Source organism: Palaemon carinicauda, chromosome 6, assembly GCF_036898095.1.
Source record: "Palaemon carinicauda isolate YSFRI2023 chromosome 6, ASM3689809v2, whole genome shotgun sequence".
Lineage (NCBI taxonomy): Eukaryota > Metazoa > Arthropoda > Malacostraca > Decapoda > Palaemonidae > Palaemon > Palaemon carinicauda.
In genome coordinates, this window is record NC_090730.1 from 87,694,557 (window position 1) to 87,720,908 (window position 26,352).

The 26,352-nt window shown below is 44.9% G+C and overlaps 1 protein-coding gene across 1 annotated transcript in view; it reads right to left on the minus strand.

Moving 5' to 3' along the window:
• The window catches only part of LOC137643134 (carboxypeptidase D-like), a 194,005-nt gene extending 171,983 nt beyond the window's left edge, over positions 1-22,022 (minus strand). Inside the window, exon 1 of the mRNA XM_068375984.1 lies at positions 21,880-22,022. Within this exon, the coding sequence (XP_068232085.1) occupies positions 21,880-21,982 (103 nt within the window). The 5' untranslated portion in view covers positions 21,983-22,022. The remainder of the gene's footprint in view (positions 1-21,879) is intronic.
• Between the last annotated feature and the right edge of the window lie 4,330 nt (positions 22,023-26,352).

Sequence of the window (26,352 nt, forward strand, 5' to 3'; positions counted from 1 at the left end):
TTAGGTCCAGTGTACGCATGAAGTCCTGTGGTCTTACTGCTTGTCTGACCGTGTCTGCGTCTCCATGCTGAACGGAGTTTGCTTGACAAACTTGTTCAGAACTGAGAGGTCGATGACTGGTCTCCAGCCTCCAGACGCCTTTTTCACAAGGAGGCGACTGAAGAAGCCTGGAGACCCGACGAGGACCTCCTGGAGAGCGTCCTTCTTCAACAGGGCATGGACTTCTTCCCAGAGGGCTAGCCCTTTGCTGATCCCATCACAAATGAGTCTATTGACACTGGATTCCTGATCAGGAGAGGGAGAGATGTTGTGAACAGGACGCGTTACCCTGAACGAATCCCAGAGACTGTCCAGGGTTCGGCCCCAAGTTGCTTCTACCTGTCCCAGCAACTTTGCAGGCATCCAACCCCCCACCCCCCACCCCCCACCCCCCACCCCGGTGGACTGGTGGGGTAAGTGCCTATCCTAGTGTTTGCGGCCTCGGCTGCTCCCTCTAGGATGTTTTCCTCCCCTGGAAGACTTTGTGCCTTTCCTGTCCTTGGTTGGAAAGAGCTTTTTAGACACAGCTGGTTTCACTGCTTTCTTGTTCGTCGAGGTCTTGGCTGAAAGGGACTACTGAGGAGCTGGTGGTTTATGGGGCTTGGATATTAAAGCCCTATGGAGGAGGGAGTCCTGGTGAGACTTTCTCCATCTCTCAGCAGCGTCTTCCACATCTTTTGGTTCGAGAAGAGAGGATCCTTCTGGGGATTAGTTCCTGAGCCTAGCGATCTCAGCATCCGGAACCTGCCAATGGAATCCCTCAGAAACTGGATCTCGACATTTCAGGATGGTGTTTGCCCATAAATGAAAAGACACCTCTAAGGCAAAGCGGAGGGTGAGCTCTGCAATATCATTGACCCCTTCTGGGGGCCGGTGGATCAGCAAGCTGACCTTTAAAAGCAGTAGTCCTCCACAGAGGAGTCCCTATGAGTGAACTCCCCCAAGGAGGAGAAACACTCGCAGGAGAGACAGGCGAAAGACTTTGCTTCCCGCTCGAAGGATGATCAGGAACGGGGGAAACAAAGTCAGCAGCAACAGCTGAAGAGTCTGAACGGGCAGGAGCGTTGGCAGCAGCAGCGGACAACGCCTCCAACACCACTACATCGACACACGACATAGGATCCACTTCCGAAGACAACGAAGGTTCCACACAAGCACCACAGATGATGAGTTGCAGCAAGGAGTCTTTGAAGGGCGGACCCTGAAGCCCAAAAGACGACCACCCCTGTATAAAAAGAGAAAGAGACAAGGCCTCACCTGGGGGAGGAGGTGGGACCACTACGCAAAGGAAAAAAACCATCTCTCGAGGACAGCAGTTGACCATCAGTTAAAGGGCCTACGGTACTATTCAACGGTCTCTCGGAAGAGGCCAAACGAGCAGGAACTTCGGAGGAAGGTTGGGAAGCGGAAGAAGCCGCCTTGGGATTTTCTCCATATTGAAGAAACCTTAGAGGGAGAAATATCCAGCTTCAACTTCTTCTTCTGCCGCCGCCCCAAATCTTTCTCATTGGGAGGCAGACCAATACAGACACTAAATTACATGACAAATTAGTAGATAATTTGTATTTTTCCTAACTATACAAACCTTAGCTATTTATATGGGGTAATTACTTCGGCGTAGCTGAACGACGAGCCATAAAAGTTTTAACGAGGGTTTACTACCCCGCCGCTAGTTAGCGGGGGGTAGAGAGGGGTAGCTAGCTACCCCTCCCCCCTCACACACACAGGAGAATACTCCACTTTACTTAGCGGTAGGACTTATCTTGGGGGACAGGGCTGGCAGGCACACAACTGTAAATAGCTAAGGTTTGTATAGTTGGGAAAAATACAAATTATCTACGAATTTGTCATTTGTTCCGTAACTGAAATACAAACTACGCTATTTACATGGGGCGACTTAACCCTTAGGAAGGGTGGTAAGTCCCGGCCATACTGGCTTTGGCTTGCCCGGGGATTCCATATTCGAGCGATCAAGTACTTGGACAATAGGGAATCCCTGCTCCTCGCTGGCGGTTGTGAAACTGCCGCGGCCTACGTAAGGTGTGTGCGAAGGTGAAAAGTGACTTGTCCCAGGCAGTTGTCCTGGAGTCCCTCAGAAGGATATCCAGGCTAGGACTCTCCCAATACCACCTCGTCAGGGTATGGGGACATGACAGTACTGTATTACACCTAATACTAGGAACACAAGGAAGCATGTTCTACCTGCAGTGGTTTGAGGTCAGCTGTGCAGAGAACCCAGGATGCTGCTTTCTCCGTGGGAGGAGAGGATGAAGAAAAGAATAAAGGCCAGACAGATCTTTTCATTCATGCAGACTAACACCAGGTAACAATGCCCTCAACCCTCTGCTACTTGTCCATCAAGGAGCCTGAGGTTTAGACCAGCTGTTGTGAAGCCACCACAGGGCCGATAGAAACGTATCTAGCCTCCTGTGGGTCATGTCTTGCAGGTAAGGGGCTGAGAAGAAGGTCTGATGCTTAAACATCCCCGCTTGTAGGACCTGCATCACTGAATGATGGTCCATGAAGGGCAGGGACGTAGCTAGGCCCCACATCATGGGCTCTAGGGCGATGCGACGGAGAAGGGTCAGGATTCAAGGCCGGGTGTAACACCCTGCGAATTCGGGCCGAGATGATACTCTTGGAGACCCTTCTCTTCGTTACCCAGGATCCACGAACGAGGCTTGAGCCTGGAGACGAACTGCAGCCGTTCTCTGAAGACGCCACCTCAGACTCCCTACCAGCAAGGTAGGAGATGGTCTGGGTCATCTGCTACAGGACGGAGACTCGAACCCTGGAAGGAGTCGAACAGCGGGTCCGGCACTCCCGGATTCTGAGTCTCGGCAACAAACCTCAGGGACGAACCTGAATGTTGCCTCCCCCTAACCCCCTGAATGGGCGAAGTCGTATGAGAGACCATGTGACTCGCTTGGCTGAAGATAGGCTAGCAGGAACACTGTCTACCCAGAAAGGTGGTGATCTGGGGACTTACGTAGTGGTTCGTCAGGGAGTCTCTTTAGAGACTTGAGGACTCGAACCACGTCCCAAGAAGGAGGTCTCACCTTCGACTGAGGGCAGGAGAGGACAAGGCTTCGTATGAGAAGGAAGAGTTCCCGCGAGGGAGAAATGTTTGTCCCTAGAGCCCGGAGGCAAGACTTAAGGCTGAGGGATAGCCTTTCACAGTCAAAACTGAAAGGCACATTTATCCCGCAATCCCACTAGGGGCTCCGCTATTGCTGGAAGCGGCATCGTGTGGAGGGATGCCCTCTCCCCGACACTGGCCACAGAAACTCGCTCTTTCGCCTGGGAGACTACTGCGGAAGACTTGCGCAGGTGTCCAGGCCTCCTTTTCGCCACCTGTTGCGAAAATCCTCTCTCTTTGAGGAGATGCTAGATAGACTCCCGGCGGGAAGTTGGAGCAAGCTACAGAGGCAAACACATCGATGGTGTCCCACCGTTGCTGGAAGGCATCCTACCAGAGGGCCTTGGGATCCGTGACCGGGGGGCAGTAAAGCGGGAGCTTGCAGCTCAGTGCTGTAGCGAACCGGTCCACAGAGGGAGCCCCACCGAGTCAGGACTTTGTAGGCTACTTGAGGATCCAAAGACCAATCGGAATGTGGTGTCTGTGTCGCACTGCTCAGACTGTCGGCGAGCCCATTCCTTTGCCTGGATTCAAGCAAGCTGCTAAGGAAATCGAGGGGAACTCGGACCATCCCGGTATCTCTACCGCAGGATGGGATGGCTGTACTGAAAAGTACCTCCTTGTATGGGCAAGTAAGCCATCACTGTGGTGTTGTTGATCCTCACAACCACAGAGTAGTCCGCCAGGCTAGGTGGAGCTACTGAAGTGCCAGAAACACGGTTTCCATCTCTAGTAGGTCTAAAGAAGGTACTTCCTGGTTCTGACCACCGGCCTGAGGTCCCGTGGTTCAGAACGTCCCCCCCCCCCCCCTTTCTTTGACGCGTCCGAAAACAGCTTCAAGTTTGGGGGAAGGACGAGAAGGTCCACTCCCTATTGTAGATCCTCGTCTGCTTCCCACCCCTGGGGGTCCGTCTGTTCCGGTTGTCCCCTAGGGATCCCGGCGTCCGGGGAGTTGTGCCCCTGACTCCCCTGCGCCCCGAGTCGCCACTTGGGAGAACTCATCCAGAGGCGACTGTTGGAAATCAGACGGGCCAGGGAGGAGAGACGTAACCACATTGGGTTGGAGGTTCTTCTCGTGTGGGGAAAGGTCCCGCCTTGCTATCCTGTCGCCTGACGGGAAGGCTTCGGGAGATTGGTGTCTAAGACCAGGCCTAGGTACTGTATACCAGACTCTGAGGGGGCTGCGGGGAGGACTCCTCGAGGACCACCATGATCCTTAGAACTTGGCAAAGTCCGAGGAACTTGTCCCGATGACGAAGAAAGGATGCCTTCGAGTCTGCTAGGATCGGCCAGTCACCCAGGAGACGGAGGGGACGGATGCCGATCCTGGGAGCCCGTGAAGAGATCAGAGTGGAAGCATCGGTGAACTGTTGAGGTGCTGTGGAGAGACCGAAGCACAGCACTTTGAACTGATAAATCCGCCTTCCAGGCGAACTCCAAAGTACTTCCTTGAAGACGGGTGAACCGGGATCGGAAGTACGCGTCCTATCGGACCAGTGTATACATGAAGTCTTGTGGTCTCACCGCAAGATTGACCGCGTCTGCTGTCGCTATGTTGAACGGAGACAGTTTGACAACCCTGTACAGAGTCAAGAAGGGAAGGAGACGATTAAGGAGGCCTCGGAACCCGTTGGCCACCTCTTGGAGGGAGCGTATCTCCAACCTGAACTGGACTTCTGCCCGGAGGGCCCATCCCCTCACTGATCCTTACCCAGGGAGGAGAAAGGGGCTCGATACCGACTGGGACTGTTGAAGGAGACAAGCTCGGAGAGCTGGCCCTCGGCCTAGTCTCTGGCGCTCTTCATTCCCTGAGACCAGGGCAAGCTGCACTGGCCCAAGGAAGCCCTTGGGTGAGTAGATTCGGTCCCGGACCGTATCCTTCACTTACCGAAGAGGAATCTCTGAATCTGGGGTCCCCTTGAGGTTCCTCCTGAGGGTAAGAACCTGCCAGAACGCAAGTTCCGACCCCTGGAGCTTCTCCTCCTGATGGACTGGCAGCGATGTCTCTCATTCCCGGAGGCTCTTCCTGGGGAGACTCGTAGACATGCCCCAAGGGTCCATCTGGATCCTGTCGGGTCCTTGCGGAAGACTGGTCCTTAGGATCCCTCCTAGGAGGGGAACAGGACCCCAGCAATGAAGGATGTAAGGCTTTCGCCCCCTCCGCACGAGAAGATTTCTCAGGAAAAGGCGGGGATTCTCCCTATGGAGTGATGGGGGAGAGGACCGGGTCTTCCGACCCTCCTGGGGATGGGTAATGCTCATCTGCAGGGGAGGGGAGAAGAAGTCTGAGGAGGGCTCATCGCCTGCGTAAGGACTCGCGAAGGGACAGGATAGTCCTTGGAGGAGATTCCATGCCAGGGATTCCTCTCACCCTCTTCAGGGGGAGAGGAAGTAGCTACTGATTAGTGACCCCAGTCAGAAGGCACAAGCTCATCGCCTGCATGAGCGCTCTGACGACGGCGTCCCACCAGGGGTGCTGACCGACCCTCGCGCTGACAGTGAGTCCCTCTGGAGGGAAGAGGATCGTTCGATCCCCTGAAGGAGTTGAAACATGAGGGTTCGCCCGTAGAGAATCTGCAATGAAGGGAGAAGAGACCTTTGACCTGTCCGGAAACCTCCCCCCCTCCGGAGAGGGCGCTGCTTTGCGCTGCGGGGGAGGGAAACGCGAAGGTGGCCTGACCGCCATAAGCCCTGATGTAATCAGGGCGCGATCGTGTCGGAGAACGGTGCGCCGATCACGCTGGTGATTGCGCTAAAAGCACAGATCTGGGTAGCGCGTGAATAAAACATGCGTAGTAGTATAACCGCGCCCGCATGCACGCGTACCTGCGTGAGCGTGGGCGTATCGGCACCCGCGTGAACGATCCCCACGCTTCCGCGCGTATGAAGATCGCTGACGCTTGCGCGTGAAAGATCGTGGGTGATAGCGTGGGAAACCATCCCACGCGCAAACGATCTCGGCGACGAAAGATCGCCGGTGCTTGCGCCGTCGGCGATTGCGTGTGTGAAACCATCCCACGCGCGAAAGAAATAACGCTGACAACCCTCGGCGCCTACGCATGTACGAAGATCGTCGGCACTAGCGAGAGAAGATCGTCGGAGACAGTGAGCGGGAAACCATTGGTGCCCGCGCGCGTACGATATCCAACTATGTAAGACGATCGTCAGCGATTCGCGCAAGCACGGACGATCTTCGGCGCTAACGCGTGTGCGAAGATCGTAGGCGCTCCCGCGGGAGAAGATAGTCGGCGATCGCGCGCGGGAAACCTCGGTGCCCGTGCCCGGACAATCTATGACGATCGCGCCCCGTGATGACCGCGCGCGGGCAACCATCCCACCTGTGAACGAGCGGAAAAAACGCCCGAGGACGAGCGAGAAACCGCGCGCGGATGATCTGCGATGATCGCGTGAGCCCCAATGGTCGCGCGCGGGAAACCATCCCGCGCACAGAACGATCTTCGGCGCTTACGCGCACTATGAATATCGTCGGCGCTTGCGCGCCTGGCGCCGGATCCGAAGATCACCGGCTAATGGCCGTCGCCGATCGCATGCGGAAAACCGCGCGCGGACGGCCTCGAAGATCGCGCGCGGGAAACTAACCCCCGCGCGGGACGATCTTCGGCGCTGACGCGCGTTATGAAGATCGTCGGTGCTTGCGCGCCTAGCTCGTAACAGAAGATCGTCGGATAACGATCCTCGACGATCGCGCGCGGAAGGGCCTCGAAGATCGCTCGCAGGAAACCATCCCGCCCGCGAGCAATCTTCCATGCTTACGCGTTAGCGCCTATCAGAAGATCGTCGGCTAACGATCTTCGACGATCGCGAGCGGAAAAACCGCGGAAGGGCCTCGAAGATCGCGCGCGGGAAGCCATCCCGCGCGCGGGAAGCCATCCCGCGCGCGGGCGATCTTCAGCGCTTACGCGCGATTGAAGATTGTAGGCCCCTGTGCAAGAGAGGATTGTTGGAGAGCGCGCACGTGCGCTTGGTTGAAGGATCGGCTAACTCGTAGATCAGGAACTGGGATGTGTCCCTAAAAGGAAGGGCATCCCCTGAAGAGGACCAGGAGGTCTGCTTCAGAGCCGACGATCAACTGAAGTACTGCTAAACACTCCGAGGAGTGGTCTCTGTGAGGGACCTTTCCCGCGAACGGGAGAGGTGTCCTTCGTAGAAGAAACTTAGAGACACCGTAGGCTGAACCGCTGGTGAGCGCCTGTGCGCTATCTCAGGAACCCCAACGATGTGCGCAAATGCGAAGGGAACGTTGGTAGCAGCCTAATTGAATTACTGGAACAGGGTGTCTCTGGAAGGCAGTCTCAGGAACAGCAGGAACAGCAGCCGAGCGCTAGCGCGCAAGGGAATGTTGGCGCGCAGGGGATACCTGGCACTAAGGGACTTACTCACGGTGTGAGAAAGTCTCTCCTGCCCCGGAGGGAGGAGCCCGTTGGATAACGGGGGCGTGGGCGCCCAAGGCGCGTCAGCAGTCAGGAACGGATACAGCAGGCAGCAGGTCCACTGAGGGCACGAGAGACCAAAGGTCTAACGTAGCCTGAGTAGCGAGGCCCCGAGGGGAATAGTTGCAAGACCCCCGAAGGGTCAGCGCAACGAGAAACCGAAGTTTCTCTGTCACTAATCACCGAAGTGTAGAAGTGACTAAAGTTACGAGAGCCAGAGGGAACTGCGTAACTAAAGCTCCGAGACCCCGAAGGGTCAGGGAAAAAGAGAAACCGAAGTTTCCCTGTCACTAAACACTGAAGTGCTAGTGACTGAACAGCAAGCTGTTGTCAACAGGAACAATCCTCCGAAGAGGAGTCTCTATGAGTGGCCTCTCTCGCGAACGAGAGAGGTGAGCACTTCGTAGAAGAGACTGGTGATGGAGCCCCGAAGGGCCATGAGATCAGCTGACGTAAACAGGAACAATCCTCCGAGAGACAAAGGGAGCAATCCTCCGAAGAGGAGCCCTTAGTGCGGCCTCCCTCGCGAACGAGAGAGGTCCAGACTGATCTTGCAGCTGCTCAGCCCCTTGAGCGTAGCTACAGAAGCAATCGCTCAGCCCCGAGAGCATAGTCGCTAGTACCATGGCCCAGCCTTGCAACCGCTCAGCCCCTTGAGCAAGTCACAAGGGCGGCCGCTCAGCCGCAAGAGCATAACTGCCGAAGGACCAGGGAAAAGTAAAAAGGGAAGTTAACTAACTACCCTGGAGGCGAACCTCCTTATCGTTCTAGGATGCACTGAAGAGCTGGCAGTAGTCACGGGGGAACTTCTAAGAGAAGGGAACGCCCCTGACGATGGCCTCGAGAGACGGCGGCAACAGCTGACTCCCCAGAAATAAACAGGACAGCTCTGCTTCGAAGGCACACAACAGGCACGAAGAAACAGCATCGTAAACTGGAAAATAAAAAAGAATAATTATTAACAGAAATTCCCCCGGGTGAAACTCCGAAGAGAAACCCCGAGGGAAAGTAAAACATAAGAACGAAAGTAGGTATGCGCCCGCCTCCCCCCCTGCCATGCCCGGGAGAGGGGGGGGACAAAAACTTAACAAAAACAGAATTATAACATTATAATTATGCAACTGACTTTGAATGTTCCAAGGATCACCAACCCCCAAAGGGACGTGAGCCCTGAGAAGTTAAAAATACAATTATATTCATAAAATAATTGAGACAAATAAAACGAAATAGCGACTCGGCCTGAGAAGCTATCGTAGGCGTAGTACGGAGTAAGAGGTGAACGACCTCAAGAGAGGGGCCGTACTCCACGAAGGCAACCATGGTGGCCTAGGAGTGAACGGCCGTGATCAAGAAGAGAATCGTGGTGGCCTGGCTAAGCCGGCGATCACTCTCGTAGACGTACACAACACACACCGCACAACACCGAAAGCAAAGGAAACTTACTATTTTCTATACACAAAAATATATATAAACATCAATAATGTTTAAATATATTAAGTATAAGAAAGGGTAAGTTAAAAAGACAAAACAATAATGGCCGTCAAGTAAGGATGGGAGCGGAGACATCCGATCGCCATCCGAGCCAAAAGTAAAGTGACCCTTTCACTGGTGTGTGAGGGGGAGGGGTAGCAGGCTACCCCTCCCTACCCCCCACTAACTAGCGGAGGGGTAGTAAACCCTCGTCAAAATTCTTATGGCTCGTCATTCAGCTACGCCGAAGTAATTACCCCATGTAAATAGCGTGGTTTGTATTTCAGTTACGGAACAAACACAATCTAGTTAAAATATCATCCCTCCAACTTGTAGAATTACAAGATGACCATTTATCCAATGAATAGTCAATTTGTTTCAATTTTGTATTAGTGGTCAGTTCAGACCATCGAGCCTGCCACTAATTCTTACAGTAAAAATGTATCTTCCTTTTTAGGTCTTTGTAAGGAATACTTATGGGGGATAGATTAAGTAGCCCTGAAACTTTCTTAGCTGCTTCATCTACTCGTTTGTTTCCATAGGGCCCTTTATTCTGTTCGAACAATTAACTTACAATAGAAGCACCACCTTTCAGTTTTTTCTGAACTACTGGGTGGAAGAAGGCTCCTGTAGCTTATGCTATGACAAAAGGAGCAAAACAGGTATTTTTTATAAAAATCTATATTTTCGTTAATAGAGGTTTCAGCCAGCAGTACTGTATATGGGATTTAAAATAGTGGTGTATTTGCAAAGATCTATTCAATTAGGCAAGTTCTAACATCCTAACTGATATTTTACTGTCCCCTAACTGGTTTTATTTTGCATCATATAATTTTCCCTAAACCATTTTAATCAGCATATTTCAATAAATCGTTACTAGTACATTTGTTTAAACCCATAATTATGAATTGCTGGGTAATAACAAGAGAGGTAATCAAATTCTATGTTTGTATAGTTGATAATTAACGGCAAAATATTAGCTCACGGGGCTAACAATAATGTGGAAACGTGATGCCATCCCTAGGGCCAGGGGAATGGCGGTGTATATTAGGACCGAGTACCCTGCTTCTCATAAGTCCTGCTATCAATGTGGATGTCATGAGATTCAGGTAGTAAAAGTTTGTGGCAGGCATAACAACTTTTATTTGTGTTCGATCTACCGGAATCCAGACATAGATGATTCTATCTTCGATTGTCTTCTTACCATTATGGCTAAGATACAAGAAGATGATAGAAAGGCTTCTTTTGTCTTTGTTGGTGATTTTAATGCTCACCATAGGGAGTGGTTAAATTCTATCTCTCTTACCGATCGCCATGGCTGAAGAGTTTTAGACCTTGCCTCTGAATCAGGCTGTGAGCAAATCATAAGTGAAGCTACTCACAGGTCTGGTAATTGCTTGGACCTCGTATACACTGACCTCCCTGGCGTTATAACTAGTAAGGTTGGTTCTCCAGTCGGGACATCTGATCATGCCTCGATTTCATTATTAGTGAAGACTGAGCAGCCTGTCCCTGATATATCATATTCTTGTAAAATTTATATGAAATCCCAAGCAGACTGGAATGGGATTTTACATGATCTTTTGTGCTTGAATTGGTCACAATTATATAATAGTGTAGATCCTGTTGTCCCTTTGAATGAGAATCTAGTCAACATAATTGATAGGCGTATCCCTTCTCGTGTGCTAAGGTACCGAGTGAAGGACAAACCGTGGTTCAATGATGATTGTAGACGTGCTTATTTGGAGAAACAGGAGGCCTATCATCTTTGGAAGGGTAACAGATCAGATTTGACCTGGAACAACTATACTCGGCTTCGAGCTTTTGCTGAGAGAGTTTATGCCTCAACTGAAAAGGAGTACAATTTAACCATAAAGAAACACTTTCTGGTACAACTCAGGAACATAAATGGTGGTCTACCCTTAAATCTGCACTCTTTGGTGTAGATGCAACAGTTCCTCCTTTACTTAAACCAGATGGCTCAGTCACTCACTGTCCAAAGGAAAAGGCAACCCTTTTGGCTGATGTTTTTGACAGCAAACAGAGTAATGAAAAACTTGAACTTCCTCATTCCTGTTTTCCTGAGGCTAAACTAACTAGTTTAGCTTTTCGATCTCGTGAGATTAAAGCTCTGTTGGTGGACCTTGATGCTTATGGAAGTGTAGACCCAAATGGTATTTTTCCTTTGTTTTTTATAAAGACAGCAGATTTCTTAGCTACAAAGTTATCTGTTATTTTGCGTAAGTTAGCAAGAAGAGGAGCTTTTAGCACTAGTTGGAGAATTGGTAATGTTACTCCTCTATGTAAATGTGTTTGTGGTAGCTCAAGTCCCACTGATTACCGCCCAATTTCCATAACTCCCATATTATCTAAAGTTTTTGAACGTCTTCTGGCAAAACGTCTTAATAGGTTTTCTGAAGGTAATCATCTACTCCCTAGTTTGCAATTTGGTTTTTGTAAAGGCCTTGGAGCATGTGATGCCCTTCTTACAATCTCCAATGCTGTACAGAAATCCCTTGATTGTGGTCGGGAAGTTCGTATGATTGGCCTTGATTTTAGTGCTGCCTTTTACCGTGTTAATCATGAGGCCCTTGTTTTCAAACTGAAACAGTTGGGAGTGGGTGGGTCGTATCTTAGCATTATTATTAATTTTTTAAGTAATAGATCTCAAAGAGTTGTTGTTGATGGGCACCATAGTGATTATAGGAATGTGATATCCGGTGTTCCACAGGGTAGTGTTCTTGGCCCATTACTTTTCATACTATATACACATGACATGTGGTTTGGCCTAGAAAACAAGCTTGTTGCATATGCAGATGATGCTACTCTCTTTGCCTCAATTCCATCCCCTGAATGTAGATCTAGGGTTGGTGAATCCCTTAATAGAGATTTAGCTAGAATTAGTGCATGGTGCAAATTATGGGGTATGAAGTTGAATCCTAACAAAATGTTATTTTTATTAATAAAATAAATTTTTGAATATACTTACCCGGTGATCATATAAGCTGCAACTCTGTTGCTCGACAGAAAAACCTACGGTCAAAATACGCCAGCGATCGCTATGCAGGTGGGGGTGTACATCAACAGCGCCATCTGTCTAGCAGGTACTTAGTACTCCAAGTAAACAAAGAACCAATTTTCTCCTCGGTCCACTGGGTCTCTATTGGGGAGGAAGGGAGGGTCCTTTAATATATGATCACCGGGTAAGTATATTCAAAAATTTATTTTATTAATAAAAATAACATTTTTCAATATTAAACTTAGCCGGTGATCATATAAGCTGATTCACACCCAGGGGGGTGGGTAGAGACCAGCATTACATGTTTACATTATTATGAGCTAAGTATTTTGTATTTCATTTTAGCAGTTATTCAAAATAACAAACATAAAATAAATAAGTACCTGGTAAGGAAGTCGACTTGAACAATTACTCTGCCTTTTTAAGTACGTCTTCCTTACGGAGCCTCGCGATCCTCTTAGGATGCTGAGCGACCCCTAGGATCTGAAGTATCAAGGGTTGCAACCCATACAACAGGACCTCATCAAAACCTCTAATCTAGGCGCTTCTCAAGAAATGACTTTGACCACCCGCCAAATCAAGTAGGATGCGAAAGGCTTCTTAGCCTTCCGGACAACCCAAAAACAATAATAAAACATTTCAAGAGAAAGATTAAAAAGGTTATGGAATTAGGGAATTGTAGTGGTTGAGCCCTCACTCACTACTGCACTCGTAGCTACGAATGGTCCCAGAGTGTAGCAGTTCTCGTAAAGAGACTGGACATTCTTAAGATAAAAAGACGCGAACACTGATTTGCTTTTCCAATAGGTTGCGTCGATTATACTTTGCAGAGATCTATTTTGTTTAAAGGCCACGGAAGTTGCGACAGCTCTAACTTCGTGTGTCCTTACCTTCAGCAAAGCTTGGTCTTCCTCATTCAGATGGGAATGAGCTTCTCGTATTAACAGTCTGATAAAATAGGATAAAGCATTCTTTGACATAGGCAAAGATGGATTCTTAACTGAACACCATAAAGCTTCAGACGGGCCTCGTAAAGGTTTTTAAATAGAACTTAAGAGCTCTTACAGGACATAAGACTCTTTCTAGTTCATTTCCAACCATACGATAAGTTTGGAATATCGAACGATATTGGTCAAGGCCGAGAAGGCAGCTCGTGTTTGGCTAGAAAACCAAGTTGTAGAACATGTAGCCGTTTCGGATGAGAATCCGATGTTCTTGCTGAAGGCATGAATCTCACTGACTCTTTTAGCTGTGGCTAAGCATACCAGGAAAAGAGTCCTTAAGGTGAGATCTTTCAGGGAGGCTGATTGTAGCGGTTCGAACCTGTCTGACATAAGGAATCTTAGTACCACGTCTAAATTCCAACCAGGTGTAACCAAACGACGCTCCTTCGTGGTCTCAAAAGACTTAAGGAGGTCCTGTAGATCTTTATTGTTGGAAAGATCTAAGCCTCTGTGACGGAAGACTGATGCCAACATGCTTCTGTAACCCTTGATAGTGGGAGCTGAAAGAGATCGTTCTTTCCTCAGATATAAGAGAAAGTCAGCTATTTGAGTTACAGAGGTACTGGTCGAGGATACGGATACTGACTTGCACCAGTTTCGGAAGATTTTCCACTTCGATTGGTAGCCTCTAAGGGTGGATGTTCTCCTTGCTCTAGCAATCGCTCTGGCTGCCTCCTTCGAAAAGCCTCTAGCTCTCGAGAGTCTTTCGATAGTCTGAAGGCAGTCAGACGAAGAGCGTGGAGGCCTTGGTGTACCTTCTTTACGCGTGGCTGACGTAGAAGGTCCACCCTTAGGGGAAGTGTTCTGGGAACGTCTACTAGCCATCGAAGTACCTCGGTGAACCATTCTCTCGCGGGCCAGAGGGAAGCAACTAGCGTCAACCTTGTCCCTTCGTGAGAGGCGAACTTCTGCAGTACCTTGTTGACAATCTTGAACGGAGGGAATGCATATAGATCTAGATGTGACCAATCTAGTAGAAAGGCATCTATATGAACTGCTGCTGGGTCCGGGATTGGTGAGCAAAATATTGGGAGCCTCTTGGTCATCGAGGTTGCGAAGAGATCTATGGTTGGCTGGCCCCAGGTGGCCCAAAGTCTCTTGCATACATCCTTGTGGAGAGTCCATTCTGTTGGAATTATTTGTCCCTTCCGACTGAGACAATCTGCCATGACATTCAAGTTGCCTTGGATGAACCTCGTTACTAGTGATATGTCTAGACCTTTTGACCAGGTGAGGAGGTCCCTTGCGATCTCGTACAATGTCAGAGAGTAGGTCCCTCCTTGCTTGGAGATGTACGCCAAAGCCGTGGTGTTGTCCGAGTTCACCTCCACCACTTTGCCTTGAAGGAGAGACCTGAAGCTTTTCCAGGTCAGACGTACTGCCAGTAGCTCCTTGCAGTTGAAATGCATTGTCCTTTGACTCGAGTTCCATAATCCCGAGCATTCCCTACCGTCTAATGTCGCACCCCAGCCTACGTCCGATGCGTCCGAGAAGAGAACGTGGTTGGGAGTCTGAACAGTCAGGGGAAGACCCTCTCTAAGGTTGAAATAGTCCTTTCACCAAGTCAGACAAGACTTTATCTTTCCGGAAACCGGGATCGAGACCGCTTCTAGCGTCTTGTCCTTTTTCCAGTGAAAAGCTAGATGGTATAGAAGAGGACGGAGGTGTAGTCTTCCTAGTGACACAAATTGATCCACTGATGACAGTGTCCCTACCAGACTCATCCACAGCCTGACTGGGCAGCGTTCCTTCTTCAGCATCTTCTGGATGGATAGCAGGGCTGGGGGCTGATCGTCTTGTTCAGCAACGTCCTCATCAGAGGGTTCCTCATCCGAAACTGATGAGGAAACGGCAACGGAGTGGGCAACGTCTGACTCGCTGAATCCGGTCGCACTGGTGGATGCGTGACGGAGCCGGACGCAATATCATGGCACTGCTGCACAGTCTGTGAACTGTCAACAACCATGGGTGCGAGAGGAAGTACAGCGTCAACCCGAAACTGTCTAGACTGTCTGGGTTGTGCAGTCAACACCCTACCGGGTTGCTGAGGCTGACGCACTGCGTCACAACAAGTCACCTCTGCTGGTTGTTGAACGTCCTGAACGTCAACAACCACCTCCGAGCGTCGCTTAACGTCAACGTGCGACTGGCAACCCACACTGGGTCGCATCGGCGGAGGAACCACCTCAACTGGCAGACGCGAGTAGGTTACCTCAGCGTCAACAGGGCGCACAACCGACCGGTTGGAAGGTTGTTGGCCAGAAGGAGGAACCACCTCAACTGGCAGACGCGAGTAGGTTACCTCAGCGTCAACAGGGCGCACAACCAACCGGTTGGAAGGTTGTTGGCCAGAAGGTTCTTCTCCGCATTTAAGTCCTCTATCAAGGACGCAAGCTTGGACTGCATGTCTTGCAGCAAAGTCCATTTAGGGTCTACGGGAGCAGGTGTGGCAACAGACGGGGTTAGCGACTGAGGCGGAACCATTTACCATCCCTGAAAGCCTTGTTATGTGTGACATAATAGTACAGCAAAACTTCAAAGGCTCGACAAAAGTTGAGAAGTTGACCTGTAAACAACTTGGAGCGTCTCCTGGCTAGGCGCCAGGGTGAGTCTACCAGAATTGAGAAGTCTATCTGGGCAGAGGCATGAACTCCCAAGCCGAGAACTTCTCTCGTGTCCTATTAGACTCTCGCTCTATAAGCCAGTTTAAAAGAAGGGAAATCAAAGGCTGTATCCCTAAAACTCCTCCTGGTGCAAAAAACCAGTCGCCTAGCCAACGTAACGCTCTCTAGGAGAGCGAGAGAGCACTAGCTTAAAAACAACGGCTTCGAAGTAGCTAGGCCTAGTGTAAGTTCTGACGTTAAGGCGAACGAGGAGCAGCAGTTACAAGATCCGGACGAAGATCCTTAAAAAATCATCATGATTTAATTAAAGTCCATAGGAGGTTAAGCAGCTTAAGGCTCCTCTCCAAATGACAGAGTCCTCAAGGGAATATCAGTAGGAGGGAGAACAGCACTTTCTCATCTACAGGAACCTTGTCCGATAAAAGCTAGGTTATCTCAGTGAGTCTCTCACTGGTGCATTAGTAGCAGACCAGAAGGCAACGTCATGTAACTGCTTGACAGTCTGTGAACTGTCAACAACTGAACTGTCAACCACAACAGGTGCGTGAGGACATACAGCACTGGTGCATTAGTAGCAGACCAGAAGGCAACGTCATGTAACTGCTTGACAGTCTGTGAACTGTCAACAACTGAACTGTCAACCACAACAGGTGCGTGAGGACATACAGTGTTCACTCGAGACTGCTTTGACTGTCTATACTGAGCAGTCAAAACAACTCTAGAATGCGGAGGTTGACGCACCGCGTCAAAACAAAACAACTTAGACTGTTGTTGTACCTCGCGAACGTCAACGGAAGGTTCCGTGCGTTACTGAACGTCAACATGCGGCTGGCAGGGTACACTGGAACGCATGGGTGGCGGGACTCTCTCAGCTGGAGTGCGGCAGAAGGTCGCCTCAGCGTCCACAGGACGCACAACCGTGTTGGTTGTAGGCTAGAGGTTGGTGTAGTGTCAACCTTCTCCGCACGAAAGTCCCGCATCAATGACGTTAACTGAGACTGCATGGTCTGCAGCAAAGACCACTTAGGGTCTACAGGAGCAGGTGCGGCAACAGACGGTGTGACTGCCTGATGCGGTACCGCTTTGCCTCTCTTAGGAGGTGAGCAGTCGTCGGAAGACTGCAGCGAGTCCGAACTGACCCAGTGGCTACAACTGGGCCGTTGGACTTGCGCGGAAGGGACCGACTTGCGCTTAATAAGCTGCGAGACCTTGGTCCATGGTTTCTTACGAGAAACCTCTTCCGCAGACGAGAAATAAATGGGCTCTCTCGTCTTTGTGTGGGTGGGGCGATCTTGGGTAGATACGCCCGAAACCACGGAGGGAAACGTCTGTTCGTTGATCAAGGCCTGACGAACCCATAAGTCGTTCGACATTACTTCTCCCCTGGGCTTGGGAGCTTGCAAGAGGTCCCGGACTAGGTGAACGACAGGCACGAACAGACGAACCCTCGGACGCAACACTGTAACACTTTGCGCATATCACTTTATCACTTCGATTTTCTGTTTTGCACTTATTTCACTGAAATCGAAACTTTTACTGATTTCTACATGAAACACGCAATTCTACCCTTCATTAAAAGGTAGTAATTGCGAAAACAGTCGTATAATGCAGCTCATTAATACTAGCAAAAAACAGAAAACATATATAAAGATAAAAAATTTAGTGGCTGGGAAAGAGACTAAACACTAGTTCAAATAAACTACGTTTACAATCTCTCACCGCACATAGCCTGGGGACAAGAATAAAACCCCAGAAACGTTTTACCTTCTTCCCCGTACAGCGACTAGGGAGGAGAGTAACACGAGAACAACGTTACCCGCTTGAACGGAACGTTTTCTCTCCTCTCTCTCCCTCCGTCTCTATCTCTCTCTCTCTTTCTCTCTTGATTTCGCACCTAAGAGAAGAGCCCAATATATATCGTCAAAAAAACATGTTATTTGACTAAAGGAAAAAACTGAAAGGTTTTCCAAATAAAAAGTTCCTTTAATTTAGAATTTAAAACATTTAAGGTAAGAAAGAATGAACGAAACGTCAGAATCGATTTACTCTTACTGCAAAGTGAAACCGTGATACACTCTCTCTCTATCGTAACGATAGAGCGCATGTTGAACGTCCTGAACGTCAACAACTGCGTAGCCTAAAAAACTAAACGTTAGTTCATCTTTGAAAACAGTACGAAGACTATCAAAGAAATTCTTTCATAAAACATTACATTTAAAAAGTTTTAAATTCTTTAAAGGCTAAATACGATATAACGGGCTCAACGTTGATTAACTTCGGTTCCAAGTTAGGACCGCCTACTATCAGGAAAGGTCGCATATAAACAAAACATAAAAATTTATTTTATATGTTTATAATAAATGGAAAGTTAATCGAAGAGGCCTAATAAAGGCGGAGAGATATAAAAAATATAGATCTATAACGTGTTAAGCAAAATTACTAAAAACCTAAACACACTTCCGTCTAAGGGAAGGGTCGGCCATTTAAAAGTGAAAGAGAGTCCATACTCTCTTTGTCACCATAATTAAATCTATCCAAAACGAGTTCAAGTTTTGAGATGAAGATAAAACCCCTGCATAGCGAAAGCTCAAAACTAGAATAGTGTACTTCACCAAATAGTTGTGAAAACAATTCCAGTTAGTAACAGCGTATTAGTAGGTCCTGCCGGAAGCCCGACAGAGAGAAAATTGGTTCTTTGTTTACTTGGAGTACTAAGTACCTGCTAGACAGATGGCGCTGTTGATGTACACCCCCACCTGCATAGCGATCGCTGGCGTATTTTGACCCCTAGGTTTTTCTGTCGAGCAACAGAGTTGCAGCTTATATGATCACCGGCTAAGTTTAATATTGAAAAACTCAAAGTATGATTGTAAGTAGGTCAAGGACGGTGGCTCCTCAACATCCGGATCTCAGTATTGATAATGTTTCTTTAGATATGTATGACTCTTTCAAAATTTTAGGTGTGATTCTCGACAGTAAATTTACTTTTGAGAAACATATAAGGTCTGTGTCTTCTTTAATTGCACAAAAAATAGGCTTATTGAGAAAATCTTTCAAGATTTTCGGTGATCAATCTATTCTGAAGAAGTGTTTTAATTCTTTCATTCTACCTTGTTTTGAGTATTGTTCTCCTGTCTGGTCTTCAGCTGCTGATTCTCATATTAATTTGTTGGACAGAAACTTACGGTCTATTAAATTTCTTATTCCTGATCTAGATATTAATCTCTGGCACCGTCGTTCAATTAGTCTATTATGCATGTTGCATAAGATTTTTCATAACTCTGACCATCCTTTACATTCAGATCTCCCTGGACAATTCTATCCTGTTCGTAATACTAGGCAGGCAGTTAATTCTAATAGCCAGGCCTTCTCCATCACGAGGCTCAATACTACGCAGTACTCTAGAAGTTTTATTCCAACTGTTACCAAGTTGTGGAATGATCTTCCTAATCGAGTGGTTGAATCAGTAGAACTTCAAAAGTTCAAAGTTGGAGCAAATGCTTTTTTGTTGACCAGGCAGACATGAGTCTTTTTATAGTTTATTTATGACACATTTGTTTTTGATGTTGTTAATAGTTTATATATGACATGTCTGTTTTGACGTTGTTACTTATTTTAGAATGATTTATTGTTAATTTGTTCTCTTCATTTATTTATTTCCTTATTTCCTTTCCTCACTGGGCTATTTTTCCCTGTTGGAGCCCCTGCGCTTATAGCATCTTGCTTTTCCAACTAGGGTTGTAGCTTGGATAGTAGTAGTAATAATAATAATAATAATAATAATAATAATAATAATAATAACAAGCATAGCAAAACATGCTCCACTTGTCAGAATATAAGAGCAATTAGAAAATGTTTAATTGCAAGCAAAGCCAAGACCATCCGGAATTCTTGGCAAACAATAGCTCTAGTGTTTTGACCGTTTTTCATTACTATTAATCGGTATTGATTACAGTGACCTCTTTTTGGGAGGGTGAAATTATACTTACAGACGGAACAACATTTTGAAAATAAAAAATAGTTTTTCCTGTGCATTCACTGAATTTGACCTTCATTTCAACAGCAAATAAACCAAAAAACCATCTAAGAATAGGGATGTTTTTTAGAAATCTAATGGTTTTTGCTCTGCCGTGCACGACCAAAAAGGAAAAACATCAAGCTCCTACGTACTGGCAAGCGGTATATGCTGAGCTGCGTACGTTAACCGCATTGATTATTCTTTCTTAGATAATTAAGTTTTTATTTGGAGTGAAAATAAGTGTCACTTTCAAAGAACACGGACATTTTTCTAAAGGAAATACCTCTCTACTAGTAGAAAAGGGGGTGTATGTATGATAGCGGCCACCTGTATGTATTATTATGGTTAAGTTAGAATACGGCATCGTAAGGGGGGTTGCAGGGAGCGTTAGCCCCCCGAATAGGTATGCAGGTAAGGACACGGCTTGTAGGTTGGGTTAGGGGGGAAACTCAAGGTTAGTTGATGTCCATTTTTAATCAATGCAATAGGAACTGGCCTCTGTTATACAAAGGCTCATAGAATAGCTTATCCCATCTGTAACTGGTATTTTTGTAGTGAATTACATGGCAATGTAACCTAGGAAAAAAACTACTGTTTCTTATAGAAAAAATTACGATCTCTTCAAAAATGACACTCGTTTCCGTCGCAAATGAATAGTTACAGAAATATATATACATCTATATCCTACGATAATGGGGGACCCCCAGTGGGAACTCGGGGTTTTGGGTGGGGAAAACATACTGAGGAAACGAAATATAATTGTTTTCCTATAGTAAATAACGTGAATTAAGCGAATTTGATGTTCATTTCAATCGGAAACAAACAGATCAACCAATTCGGATAACTTTGAGATGCACGGTGTCACTTCTCTTACGAACGAACGATAACATTAGCAACGTTACCAATAATACACAGTGTTACCAACGTTGACGCATGGTACACAGAGTTACCAACGGCACGTTGACATTACTAAAGATAGTAATGATAGTTATTTCCATATATTAAATAATTTCTCCATATAAGTTTTACTCAATAGGCCTATATAAAAAGTACAAAAAGGGCACAAAACCTAACAAACCCACCTAACCTAGCCTAGTAGTATGACAGGTCACAAAATAACATTTGATCTACATCGGACGTTGGCAGCACTGGTTACTGTATTTTTTCATGCCACAATCTTTGTAACGGCGCCTCCAATGTTTATCCAGATATACTGTTTAGTATTTTCCTCCGGTTATTATAATTTCAAGAAGGTAATGTATAGAGAAGAAAAGGCTTGTTTTACGTTTATATATTGATTCCCCAGTATGTTTTCCCCACCCAAAACCCCTAGTTCCCACTGGGGGTCCCCCATTATTGGAGGATATAGATGTATATATATTTCTGAAACTATTAATTTGCGACGGGAACAAATGTCATTTTCAAAGAGAGCGTAATTTTTTCGATTAGAAACAGTAGTTTTTTTCCTAGGTTACATTGCCATGTAATTCACTACAATGAAACCCTGTAACTATAATAAAACCCTTTTATTTTAAGATGATGGCTGGTTTTTTATGATGGCTGACAGAAACTACAAAGTTTAAACGTTAATTTAAATTCCATACAATTAGACTGGTACACAGTATGTTTAAAGGTGTTTTGAATGTAAATGATGGCAATATAAAGTGTAAAACCATAGCTTTTCAGTTATGGTAGTCGACCAACACAAATTCGAAAACTGGATTTTGGCCAGAAATCATGACCAAAAACCTTCAAAACACCAGTAATTAAACAAATATCCCGTTTCTCAATGCCGTGAAAGATATTGTTTTACTATATAAATTTACCATGAAACCGATCAGCTACCCTTAGGGAATAGGCTGTCATAAGCTTACCTGAAGCCTAATTTTTCCCTAGGATATATTCAGCGGAAAATGTGTACATAGTTATGAAATAACGAATATTTAAGATTTTGTATTCCATAACTATATGTTTTTTAACTAATAACTGTTCTTTACGGTAAATTGGCCTATCTGTCACACTTCCTGCTGTCAAGGGTAAACTTTCCTGACACGTCTATGATACGTTGTGAACTTCAGTATAATACTTTTTTAAACACCATAAATAATTTCTCACCTATTGAATGACTTTGGACGGTTGCATTAACTATCTTTTCTTGAAAACATTGTATAATAACAAATATCAGACTAAATAATAACTTAAACTTTTCTCTCTCCATGGTGCGACACTTGTTTTGGAGTTGGGAGACAAGAAGGTTGTGCAAAGTCTCTTTACAATAAGTCTGACTCAGTCACTCAACCCTAAAGTAGAGCTATTGTTAATAGCAGGTTTAAAAATATGATTAAATATGCGCCCTTTTAAAAGGTATTTTCCTATACTTACTGAAATTATTAGAAACCATTATATAAACCTACTAAATGTGGGTAACTTCCATGCCTAATATAGTCATAAGGGAACTAATACTTGTGAAATCAATCAGATATCCTTAAAAAATGGGGGTTTAATACTTTTTTTTGTTTTAATCCATCATAATAGATTAAGAATATATGTTAGATAAAGAAATAAAAGCATTTTGATATAAAGATATTCTTTTTTAGCCATGGCTGAAGTCACTTGTTCTAAGGTCATTTTACTCTATGACCTTGTTATCGGTGCAAGTAAAATCATCCTCTGGAGTTTGGAGTTGAGAAGTTCCGGTAAAAGTTTCAACTGGAGACGTTTATTCATAATTAACACTACGCTCTCTCTCTCTCTCTCTCTCTCTCTCTCTCTCTCTCTCTCTCTCAGCGATTATTTTTGTGTTTAATGTAGGCCTATTGCTCAAAGTTCATATATTTTAAAGTAGGCTACCATGGTCGAATTTTACATTGTGCCAATATATCTACCTACTAAGAAGAAAAAAGAGCGAATACTATAAGAGAAAGACCCGTGAAGCAGCAACATACATAAGTTATATAGTCTCCTAAATGGTACATTGGGAAATGTAAAAGATTAAATGCTACCAGAGGGGTACAGTGACCATGAACTAGCAAATAATTTCTTACTAATCTTTAAAACCCAAATACATAATATAACGTGGTCGTTTATGTTTACAAAAACTCAACATCAGGTTAATGTTACGCCAAATACACAAATAAATTTAACGAAATTTGATAATATAACACAAGACGATCACCAGGATTATCATGAGAGCAAAGAAAACAAACAGTACGATCGATCCAATGCTAATGTTTGAAGTAACTAGAAAAGAGACTTTTTTAGTTTAGCTGACATAATTATGATAATGGCAAATACAAGCATCGGTGACTGTAAGTTTCCCAAATCTGAGAAAGTGGCTATAGTCACATCGATTTCTGAAAAGGACTCTAGATTACCAGAAATTAAGCTCGTATAGACCTATTTCGAATCTATCCTTTGTTTCAAAAGTACTTGAATACGTAATTCTTGAACAACTAATTAGTCACTTGGAAGAAATGGAAGCTTTGCCAGACAATCAGTCTGCTTACAGAAAATTATACTCTACGGAGATGGTTATTTATTCTGTTGTAAATGATATGCTGAAAATGATAGATGAAAACAAATGTAGTATTTTAATATTACTTGATCTTCGTGTTGCTTTTGATACAGTTATGCATGAGCTGCTAATAAATGATTTATGGTCCATCGGTATTGAATTTCAAGCTTTTGAATACGTAAAAGACTAATTGGTTCACAAAAATTACTGTGTGCAATTTGGAAATTCTTATTCACCGTATTAACCTTTAAAGAGAGGGTTACCTCAGTGGACTGTACTAGGCCCAATCTTATTCTGTATCTATATTATCGGTCTGCCGAAAATTCTGCAAAGGCATTAAGCGAAGTTCAAACTATTTGCAGACGATACACAATTTTACTTTTCCATAAATGATATAGACAACGCTACTGAAACTCTAAACCATTTTTTTGCCAGTGCTAGGGAAAGGATGATAATGGCACAAATAGAATTGAATGGAAATAAAACTGAGTCTGTGGTGGTTGCCAAGAAAAACAGCGTAAGAGACTTGGGTTATTCAAATATACATAGATAACAAATCTGTCCCGAGATCTAGTAACGTTCGCGATCAGGTGTATCTCTTGACTGTAAATTGCCTTTCAATGCCCAAATAAATAATGTAGTAAAAACTGCTGGTTATCATCTTAGAAACATTGATTTGATAAAGAAGTGTCTGGATGAACATTCTGTAAACAAACTTGTGATAAACTTTGTTATTACCAGGATTGACAACTGTAACTCTATCACAATTTACCAGAAGTGCAACTTAAGAAATCATAAAACAATAATAAACAGAGGAGCAAGACTGATAAAAGGTGTCCCACCCCGAGAAAGGATCACTCCTAGGCTATACTAATCAATTTACACTGGCTTCCTATTAAAATGAGAATTGGGTTTAAAACATGTACAGTAACCCACCAAATTGTCAGAACCGGACGTCCAAGATATCTAAGAGAATTGCTACATATTATGCAGCCAACAAATCGTATTGACACGAGAATAGTTACAGATGGTTTCAAATTATTGGAACCTAGATGTATGTCTACTGTAGGCTCTAGAGCCTACAGTAAGCTATACAATAAGCTCCCACTAAACATTCGAAAGACCGAAGATACTAAGATGTTGAATGCCTTCGAACGAACATGATAAAAGGACTGTGGAGGTCCTATAGAGAGCAGGGTTCCCGTGCTGTATAGGACCCGGAAAGCAGCCCGTAAAATAATGTAAAGTGCATGGCATGGAATATAGCAGCTTTTATCTCTGGTGCAATAACTGTTTAAGACCAGTGTTTTTCATGCACGAATATTACCAGCCAAATGACCCTAACATATACCTGTAGGTCTGTCTTTATTACATTCCCTCGCAATGATTAACGAAATGATTAAAAAGAAAATCACGAACAAGATATGCTACTAGTATAACTAGAGCTGTTTGAAAGAAGAAAAACCAAGGATAGCATTAATAGTATAAAACAATTAATTATTACCTTGCCACCACTGAGCTTTCTTTGAATATATTTTAAGCAACTGGGCAAGTAACTGTCATGATTTACACATTTCAAATAAATTTACAACAGTAAGTGATGATTCAAGTTTGTAACTGAAATACTTTGATTCATAATTCCTAGTCAGTAAGTTAAATTGTTTCCATATCATGAGAGAGAGAGAGAGAGAGAGAGAGAGAGAGAGAGAGAGAGAGAGAGAGAGAGAGAGGAGAGAGAGAGAGAGAGAGAGAGAGAGAGAGAGAGAGAGAGATTTTAAAGAGAACGCATCCGACTAGCAATCATATTTCTTTCACTTTTTATAGAATTGGTAGTAAACAGAAATTAATTATCATTTTTTATTCTTAATCTTGTTATCTTGTTATTCATGCGTTCTAAATTGTTTTGGGAAGGCTTACTCTACTGCTATACTGTAGTATTATGTACACACACACACACACACACACACACACACACATATATATATATATATATATATATATATATATATATATATATATACATACATACATGTATATATATATATATATATATATATATATGGAGAGAGAGAGAGAGAGAGAGAGAGAGAGAGAGAGAGAGAGAGAGAGAGAGAGAGAGAGAGAGAGAGAGAGAGAGAGAGAGAGAGAGAGATTTTAAAGAGAACGCATCCGACTAGCAATCATATTTCTTTCACATTTAGGATTCCATGATTGCATCATTCCGTATACAGCTAAAGGTCCTTTATTCTCTATGGAATACAGAAAAAAGTAGTAGAATCAATTATCAACCTCCAAACAGTTACTCTCCGAAGACTATATACTGAAGGAAGATAGGAAGGCTCAAAATACGAATGTCAATATGCTAGTTGCAAACTTCAAAGCCATGGAATGAGTCACATAAGTGTGCTGTTTGCAATAAACGAAAAGAAACCGATCATCATTAAGTGTTTCGATAAAGAATGGTGAATACTAACAGTATAATACATGAAAATATATGTTCTACTCATGAGTAAGCCCCAATGATATTGGATATAAGATTAAGTCAAGGCCTCCGCAGTACATTTTTTTTTCTTTTGGTCATAAAGCTTTGAAGATAATATATTTCTCAGGAGGTGACATATTTGGCGTTAGGAACATGTTTAGTGGTAGCCATTGTATTTAACTTTGATTGAACTTATAAGTGCACGAATATTTCAGCATGTTTGCACACCTGAGTAGCACTTCGGGTGTATACTGGTTCAACATGTTACTTTGTCAGTGTTCCTTGTCTTTTTATTTTCTATTCCCTAAATAAAGACTAACATTTTACAGTATTTGTAAACTGTATTTGTATTTTCATGCACATTGAATGTGTGTTTACTGTCTGTGCTCTCCATGTTTGCATAATTGCTTTGTCTTATGTTTGCACTATGTATTTAATTCTTGATGAACATATCTTTGTAGTATTATGTTTTTTCTTATTCATAATTATATTAGAGTTTATTTACATGTAATTCATGATGCAATTTTGGCTTGCTTGTATGTTATATCTTTTTTTCTTGGTTTACAGTTTTTATAAGTGCGATATTATTTAC